Genomic DNA, 9,255 nt, shown 5'->3' with positions numbered 1-9,255 from the left:
CTTAAACTTCAGTCAACGCACAGAGAAAATCGTAACGTAACAAAAGCATACTACGTTACGATTTTGTTTGTGCGTTGACTGAAGTTTAAGATTACGTACGAGTTTAAGTTTAGGTTTAGAATCAGTACTTAACGTAACGTAATGCATTACGGAAAAGCTTGTGCGGTGGCCCTAAGTCTTAGGGCCGTGGCACATAAAAAAACTTTAGCAGTAAGTGCCGGTCTACAATAGTGATTTAAGCTCTAAGCCTTAAGAAATTGACCAATCACAATCAAGTATGAGGAGAATACTCGACTGTGATTAGTCAATTTCTTAAGGCTTAGGGCTTAAATCATCTATTGTAGACCGGCACTAAGACGATCTTAAATCCTAAAGCCCGTATCAGGGCCACCGCACAAGCTTTTCCATAACACGTTACGTTACGTTAAGTACTGACTGTAAACCTAAATCCATACGTAATCTTAAACTTCAGTCAACGCACAGAGAAAATCGTAACGTAACAAAAGCATACTACGTTACGATTTTGTTTGTGCGTTGACTGAAGTTTAAGATTACGTACGAGTTTAGGTTTAGGTTTAGAATCAGTACTTAACATAACGTAATGCATTACGGAAAAGCTTGTGCGGTGGCCCTAAGGCTGATATTACATTTGTCGTACGACAATTTCTATATATATAGAAGTCTGTGTATAGAGATGACAGTCGGAAATTCGAAAAACGCAATCTCGGAAAAATAATAGAGTAGGGATCAACCAATCAGAATCATTTGAAGAAATGTAGATTTATTTAAATTGAAGACTATAGGTATGTAAGTTTTATGTTCTTAAACGTTTATTTTATTGCATTATTTTAGTTAAATACAAAAGATTATCGGGATTGAATTCTTATGTGTATAAGAAGAATATCATTAATATGTTAATAAATAATTGTTCGATAAGTATTCATTAATATATATAAATAAATACTCAATTTTTTATCATATAGTTAAAAATTGCGTACTTGTCGGTCTGGAATTTTGTGGCTGGGTTCTCCATGGATTAATATTTCCGGAATTCGTAAAAGTCGAAAAATTTATTTTTATCGTTTTAAGACAATAAAATAATTACTACTTGTTGACGATAATATGATTATTCTTTTTTCCTATATTATAACTCATTCGTTATAACTGTTTTACATGAAAAATAAGCGGAAAAAGTATGCAGTTCCGGTTAACGGTTAAAGTTGGGAAATAGTAGGCATGTACCGAACGAAGTTGGTATATATTAGTATTCGCGTGTTCCGATTTCGTGGCATACAACTTACCGCATATGGGATAGGGGAAAACCAGAGAGGAAAATGAAGGAATGAGAGTAGAATTGGCGATTCTTTCTTTGGCAAAACGAAAGCTGTACGGTGTAGCGAAAACATCATATTACGGTTGTTCATAATGTTGATGAAGTTGATAATGTTGAGGGGTACCGATAATTTTCAAAGCCCGATTTTACCCGATTTATAACTCGATGACAAAATTCAGAATAGAAATCTATTTTAATATCGTTTCCTAATATATGTATGAATTCTGATATATATATCTTTTTAATATTTTATTTCGTCTGTCTTATATGACATATATGAAGTTATAAATAAAATTCTGTCCTGAATCTGTTGCGAATTGTATGATCGTCTGATGGATTTAAGTTAAAGACATTCCAAGAGTTTTGACAAACAAAACGCCGTTGTTATTAATGAGAATTCAAACTTTCTTTTCCGGACAATATCGAATGGCTCTCATACTCTAATTTAAGATATTTAAGGAATTCACGCATGCAAAAGTGAAACGGAGAAAAGTAATGCGTCTCATAAACGATTTACAGCTTCGATTCTAAATTTTTGTTTGCTTGTCAATATCTTCTTCCTACACATATAACGTTTTGTGTGTGTGTGTGTGTGTGTGTGTTACATATTATTTTGCTTTAAATTCAAATATCACATTTACAAATATATTCTTAAAATATAGAATCTTTTTGCAATTATTATCTTACTGTCAATTTTGTTTTAAATTTTAGTAATAAATCTCAAAAATTCAAAAATTTATATTCAGACAGTTTTTTTCTTTTATAAGTGTATCTTGTACAATTTCTATTTCACGCTCCTAAATCTTTCTTTTAGACACGTTACAACGGACAGTCTTTTTTGTCAAAACTATTCGAAAATCAATTTAATTGCCCCGGTGAAATCGAGCGTCGTAAGTATAATGGCATGCATAATATTTGAGAATGAAGGAGAGGAAAATTGAGAAGAGAGTCATTAAAGTCCCCTCTACATGCAGCCAATGTCACTTTCACGACCTCGTGTTCCGCTACCGACTTCGCTACTGTTGAACACAAGACAATGGAAACCGATTATATCTGGCGTGTGATAATTTTTCTGCAATAAAAAAGGCAAATTGTTAAATTTATCTTTCAAAATAATGTCAAGATTACTCACATGCAAGCGCGAATAGAATATTTATAAATTTTCATAAAGAGACCTGGAAGAAAGAAGTTCGGAGAGGGTCCATTTGATTTGAGAAGGAATTCCTAGCTTCAGGCGTCGAGGGGTTAATTTCCGCCACCGTTTAATTGCGGAAACAAATCTACGGAGTGCGTCGCGCATGTCTATCGCTCGCGCATCTCCCTTTTCAATTCCCATTTACCCTCCGCACCTGGTTCCTTCTTCGAGCGACGACTCTCTTCGCCCCACTCCTGGCTTCCTCCAGGAGATTGCCAGGTAAGCGACACGGACGAGGATGCTGGAGGGATTTTGTAGGTGGCTGCTCGCTGTGTGTAAACGGCCGGCTTCTCGAATCGTCCGTCTCGCGTGGGGATAACTGGAGCTTCGGCTTAAGTCAACTGTATCGTTTCGGGATCAAGTAGTACACTGTATCGTTGCGTAGTGCGCGCTTCGGATACGTGACGGACGTCCTTCAGGCAGATCGGAGCTAAGGGAGGAAATCGACAGCGGGAAGACGGTGCGGAAGAGGACTCGCTCATTAATGCGTTAAGGCAGAAGATATGCGACTCTACGCTGTGAGTTTCATCGGTTTTGCGTACCTTTCTTCCGCATTTGATTAACTCTTGACATTGCATATATTTGAATCTGAAATAGACATATGTATGACTGAATGAATATCTAATTGTAATAAGCGAATGAAATTTGCGACGCATTCTATTAGGAGAAGTGATACGGAAAATCAAAAATTTTACATAAAATTGTCTATAAAATACAATAAAAATATATTTAATCAAATTTTAATTAAGGTCTAACATAATGACGAATAAAATTTTTTTTTAAATTTTAAATTACATTAAAATATATAGATAACTTTTTCATTGTTAATACATAAGAGGTATAGCATGCTCGTTCTTTTCAGGTTGCTCTGGTCATATGGGCGGCAACAATAACAGCATTCTCGGAACCCAACGTCGGAAATTTGAGTGAGGAGAAGGTAAATCCATAAAATATCATAGTATACATTTAAAAATTAAATTATAGTATATAATATTGCATGAATTTCGTTAATACAAAATTTTTCTATACTATATGCAGAGTTTGTCGACGTGAATTATTTAACATTTTATTATTTATAATAATGCAATATATAACAAGAGGTATATAGAGTTGCAATTATAATGTTTCACCTTTAATTACAATTTTAAGTAAAAAATAAATAATCTATTTGTTACATACATGAATCTTTTATAAATACAAAAAGAGACATAAATCGATCTATTACAGATCCTATCTTTATTGTCTTCAAATCGATATTCGGGTTTCAGCATTTCATAAAGTCAAGAGAGCAATTTTAAAAATGACAAAGGACTATATGGTCAAAAAGACGGTCGCAATTAGGTCTAGTTTGACAGTTCCATATAGAGCGGAGAGAGTGACTTGATGGATAGGCGAATGAAAGTGGTCGAAAAAAAATTCTTTTTTTTAATCGCGCGACAGCTGTGGCCCCCGGGGGCCCTGACAGGCCCTAGAGCTTGAGAGAATCGAGGTGCTTACAAACATCCTTAACCTTGGGGCATAGAAATCTTTAACCTCGATCTACTTGCGGCGCGTCATTCAAGTGCTACTTTACGTATAGGCGCGACGAGTCGAGATGAATTACAGCTGGGAGCTGATAGCACATAGACCGGATGAACGCCGGTCCCCGGTTGTTCCCGGGAACAGAGAGAGAAAGAGAACATTTTCACTTGCAAACAACGCGATCGTGTAATTCTACGCTCGACACACGAAACCGTTCATTGACCACGCGATTCCCACCTTGCTTAAGACATCTTTCCCGAAGCGCATATCTTCGGAAGACGCGAACATGTCGGAAAAAAGCGTGCGATCTTTTTCATATTATTCATACTTGTGTGCAAATCATTTAATCAATTTACCGTACTGTAATAATGTAAAATAATATTACGGAAGAATATAATTCGAAATTTTAAATGTACCGTATGAATAATAGAATGTTAATAATATAATATAATATATAAGTATATGAAAAGGAGTATACTTTACTTTCTCTTAAAATTAAAGGAAGTTATGCCGATGTAACTGATATTTTGGGATTTAATCATTGCGGAGAAAACCATAGTCTTAAGAAAGTCAAATACCTTGGCGTACATTTTTCATTTGCATATACTGAGAATTTTCACATTTTCATGTTAGAACTTTCATTTCCTACTAGGAATTTGCTGGCAAAGAGCTCGAATTAATTTATCTAGATATTTTATATGTCATAATTATCGTCTAATTTTTTGTTAACTCTATATTTATATAAAAATATAGAATATTTTAATAAACCAATAAAGAATCATATAATAAATATAAAAAAAAATAATATATATAACTATAGCTTTAAACGTTATAAAATTCTTATATAAAATTGAAATCAATTTTTGCGTGTATTATTTAAAAATATGGATAAAATTACTAATTTTCTCGTAAATTAAAAATTATAATCTATAACAAGAAATGTAATAAATTATAATAGAAGTTGCAATAAAATGTAAATTTACTTCCGAGCATTTTTTGATCTGAATATTATCGCGTATAAACGCGATCTTCGGTTTGTTTTGATTAAAGGTGAATACTCTTTTGTATAATAATGTGTAAGCTGTTCAATTTCCTTTGTACTGTCACGCGAAGTAAAACACTATACCGTTTAGGTATAAACGGTGAAAATGCACGATTCCGCGTGAGCGTGTAAACGCGAGTCGCGTCCCAGCGAGCGGATTAATCGTGGGCATTAGTACGCGAGTGAAATTGACGCAAGCTATACAAATACGGGGTTGAATTAAGAGATTCCGCCAGCGGAACGTTGTCACGGGCAAGGTAAAACGCACGATGACTAGACGACCAGACGACGGAGAGTGCACGCATTTTCTTCGCGTTAAAAAGGAAACTCACCAGTGAAAGTGGCCACACGCGGACATAAATTCGTTCCCCGGCGATTACCGATCGTTTTGATGGGATGCATCGTCGCACAAACATGTTACACAATGTCATGCAACTCAGGGGAGACGAATCGATTGACGTGCGCGATATTCACGATTCGAATCTTACTATCCAGAGGCTGAGAAAATTTCAATTTCGATCGATCAATTTTCTCAATTTCTCGAAAAGATTTAAACTATAGATCACACCGCGCGAATCTTCTAATCTAAACTTACTTTATCAATACGATATACTCGCGTCTCGAAAGGCGATAAAGAAATAGATTGAAACACTTGTATGTTATCGATGAAAATGCGTTTCTTTGAGTATTATTTGAAGCAAAAGATTTTTGCTTAATGTGAGTACTCTCGAGTCGATATTTATTTCGTCGACGGCGAAACAATGCACGGAGAAAGTTGTTTTCGACGTGTTTCATATATATCAATCATGTACCAAACTGGAAAGGTAAAGCCGCGCTCGCATCAACTGTAGAAAATTATTGCCTCCGACAAAAATTACGATCGTTTTTTTATTGGTACATTTGCCACTAATTGTAAGTAGCACTGTTACGTTATTATTTATTTCAATGCACCACTTCTTTTTATATTCGTGTCGGACCGAGACAAACGGTAAATACGCAGTCTGTTATGTCTTGATTTATCCGTAATATTTACGCATCCATGCGCTATCACAGATCCGTAACGCGTACAAAAAAATTACCCGCTTTTCCAGTGCGTTAAAAACATCATCCAAATCAGGTCAAATATGAAAGACACGTTGAAATATCTCGGAAGAAATGTACAAATTCTTAAAAGTATGATACTACATTTTTTTTATACCCATAATATAATAATATAATTCTTTTTTACAAAAAAGACATCGAATAAAAGCTATTTACAAAAAAATTATTTATCTTAACTAATTTATAAATGCCAAATTAATCTTTAAAAATGTTAAGAACAATTTTATTTTCCAGCTAGTTCCAAGCAGATCTTACTTTACATTTATTATCGACAAAGTTATTAATTGCCGATTGAATTAATTGAATTACTTTTTAGAAATGCTGACAAGTGTGAAAGATGCAATTATCATTAAAGAATTTGATATAAAATGACAAAGTAAATTCACAATTTACGTAAGATCCATTTGTGAAAGAAATATAACTCTTTTTATTTCAAGTGATTCTTACGAGTTCGTCTCTTTGTTACGCGTTGAATACTTCAATTAAAAACATACGAAGCTCTGCAAAAGAAAGAGAAATATGGGGTTTCGGCAAATAAAGGGAAAGTAATGGACCAGTTGGTGAGACGAGATCGAGGACATACCAACATGCCCTGTTCGTTCTCGCTGGATCATCGGGATTTATACGCGACTCTCGCTGGTTTTTCTTTTGCGCGCGCGCGTGGTGCAAGAATGCGGCCCATCTTTCCCGTTTCTCCTCTCTTTTCGCTCGGACGATATGGGAGAAAGGGAGCTCTGTGGCGGTATCGTAACTGCACCTTTCTCTCATCTCGCGCGGCGCGATAGTGTCTAAGATGCGATATTCTCAGCCTCCGATCTCCCCGCGACGAGATGCCGCGGATTCTTCTTACACGGGGTGTGTCTGTCCTGTATTACGGGCATTCTTTTTGAAAACTGGCTACTTTTCTCTTCGATGTGCGATGATGCTGTACTTATCTAGCGCATTCTTCAATTTTACCTCGGGAAATCTACTGCTTTCGTTTTTAGTCTCTTTCTTAAAGGAAATTTATTGGCTCATTATTTATTCAATAATGAGTGTTTCTATTTTCGTACGCCATAATCTTCTACAAAACACCATGGTCAGCAGCCACATTTTCGAGAAAGCTTATTATAGTTAGCTTCTAAATAATAATCTTTCTCGTCATATCAATCATTATGTATTAACACTTTGCGCGTGCCTATGTGTCTGTGTATAAGATAATGTAAATTTACTTACCAAAGTGGAACGCATGCAGATTTCGCTGGCGAGTTTTTTATTTCGCTCGCGAAAAAGTGTGCCGACATTGTTGTCTCTCAATGGTCGATACTCGGTCGTCATTGATTTTTGCCGCTATACTCTTCGCGCCTTTCTTCTTCCACAAAATATCTTCTGGGTCACTGCGATTTGCTCCATTTGGAAATCCACAGCGCCAGGATGCGATCGAGAGTCTCGTTTCGTCTCGTTGAGTCGATGGGTATTGATGCGGAGATACTTTAACAGAAGAAATGAACGAGTAAGTTCAACGTGACAGGATGAGAAAGATTGCTTAACAAGCACTCGAGACATTTTAAAATCTTGTATAAGAATCAAGGCTACTTAAGAAAATAGAAATTCAATTTTTTTGCACGTATATATATTTACGTTAATATTCTTATAATAATAATAATTTCGAAAATGAGCGGAAAACGAGAAAATCGTTATTGCATTAATACCAGATGATCTTAATAATTTCGTTTTCCCTGCGTAAATCCTGTCGTCGTTCGCATTTAAAGAGCCCCGAAGAGTGAAAGAAAAATAACGATTTATATATATAAAACGTATTTAACAGCTCTTGCTAATTTCTAACTCGGAAAGTTTTATTATCGATTTCTAATCTCTCATCAGCAGCTTTTTAATTAATTTTACTCTTTGTTGCGCTATAATTTCTGCAAATATATATAAATATTTTAAATACCGTGTATCTAAAACTTATTTTCAAAACAATCTTTCCTCGATGCATTCAATAATAAATTTGTTGAATTTGACATTATATATAAATCAGAAAATCTATAAAAACAGTAATCGATGCTAAGTTATATAAATTGCGATAAATGAAATATTTGATTCAAATATTCTCTTTCATTCAATCCTTTCATAAAAATAATTATACACATTCTGCAGAATACTTGCCTATATGATTAATGTTTCTGTAGGATTCTATGCAAGGAATACAGTTCCGTAATTTCTCAACGTAGCTTTCGCGGTGAAATTATCGCGAATAACCGTAAATTTTCTGGACAGCCTCTTTAAATCGACTCATTTTTCAGGCTGTCGATTACACAGAGCCTCATGATTTGCCGGAGAAGCAAATAGCGCGGTTTTACGTGACGGGCACAGAAGCGAGGAGTTCCGGGCAAACGGATACCGGTGATCATCCTGATGCCGGTTCGAGCGGATGGGCGGCTCGCGCCGACGAGAAAGACTCGAATGGCGTTTCTGCGAGCGATTCTTCCACGCCGGAACCGATCTATGCCACGCCGCTCGCTGAAACGATCGATGAGTATCCGTTTAAAGAGCTAAGTCGCGAGTCCGGATATACCGTGCCCGAAGAGATCCTTCTCGTCGAAAATGCCGGCAGTTTTGGACAGAGGCTGCGGCAGGATCATCCGAGCGGTAGAACGATTGTCGGGAATACTGTACGAACTGTCAGCGACGATCGAAAGGACGACGATTACGCGAGTATCCGGAAGTCCTTCAGCAACACCGCGTCGCCGCTCGAAGACGAGAGCGATCGAGCTTACGCATCGGTCACATCGGAACCTTACGTGTTTGCGTTGAAGAAAGGGAGCGATTCGGCAGACGATCTTCCACCTTCCAACAACTCCGAGGTGATCGAATCCAAAGCGTCCAGTACGGAGGAAATTTTCCACGTCGAAACCGCGACGGAAATATCTTCGACACCAGCTGAAATCGATGTTACTTCGATTCTAGGCGAGAATGATGTCGTGCCAGAGGATCATCAGACACCAAGAGCGAGATTGTCCCGAGCGTACAATGATACCGCGAACGAAGCCACGGAGAAACCTATGGAATCTGAGAAGAGCG

General features: G+C 36.6%; 1 protein-coding gene and 1 long non-coding RNA gene across 2 annotated transcripts in view; one reads left to right on the top strand and one right to left on the bottom strand.

The window, feature by feature from the left end:
* Nucleotides 1-851: 851 nt before the first annotated feature.
* LOC115239329 overlaps nt 852-9,255 on the bottom strand; it is a 44,676-nt gene continuing 36,272 nt past the window's right edge. The window contains exons 2-4 of the long non-coding RNA XR_003884620.1: nt 7,408-7,662; nt 2,509-3,116; nt 852-2,405 (exon numbers count right to left, since the gene is read on the bottom strand). This is a non-coding gene — a long non-coding RNA (uncharacterized LOC115239329). The remainder of the gene's footprint in view (nt 2,406-2,508; nt 3,117-7,407; nt 7,663-9,255) is intronic.
* LOC115239328 overlaps nt 2,910-9,255 on the top strand; it is a 20,240-nt gene continuing 13,894 nt past the window's right edge. The window contains exons 1-3 of the mRNA XM_029813805.1: nt 2,910-3,046; nt 3,391-3,465; nt 8,478-9,253. Coding sequence (XP_029669665.1) covers nt 3,032-3,046; nt 3,391-3,465; nt 8,478-9,253 — 866 coding nt within the window. The 5' untranslated portion in view covers nt 2,910-3,031. The remainder of the gene's footprint in view (nt 3,047-3,390; nt 3,466-8,477; nt 9,254-9,255) is intronic.

The sequence above is a fragment of the Formica exsecta genome, unplaced genomic scaffold (assembly GCF_003651465.1).
Source record: "Formica exsecta isolate Colony F162 unplaced genomic scaffold, ASM365146v1 scaffold3703, whole genome shotgun sequence".
NCBI classification, from domain to species: Eukaryota; Metazoa; Arthropoda; class Insecta; order Hymenoptera; family Formicidae; genus Formica; species Formica exsecta.
The sequence above is the reverse complement of the archived record's forward strand: the minus strand, read 5'-3'. Positions and strand labels throughout refer to the sequence as shown.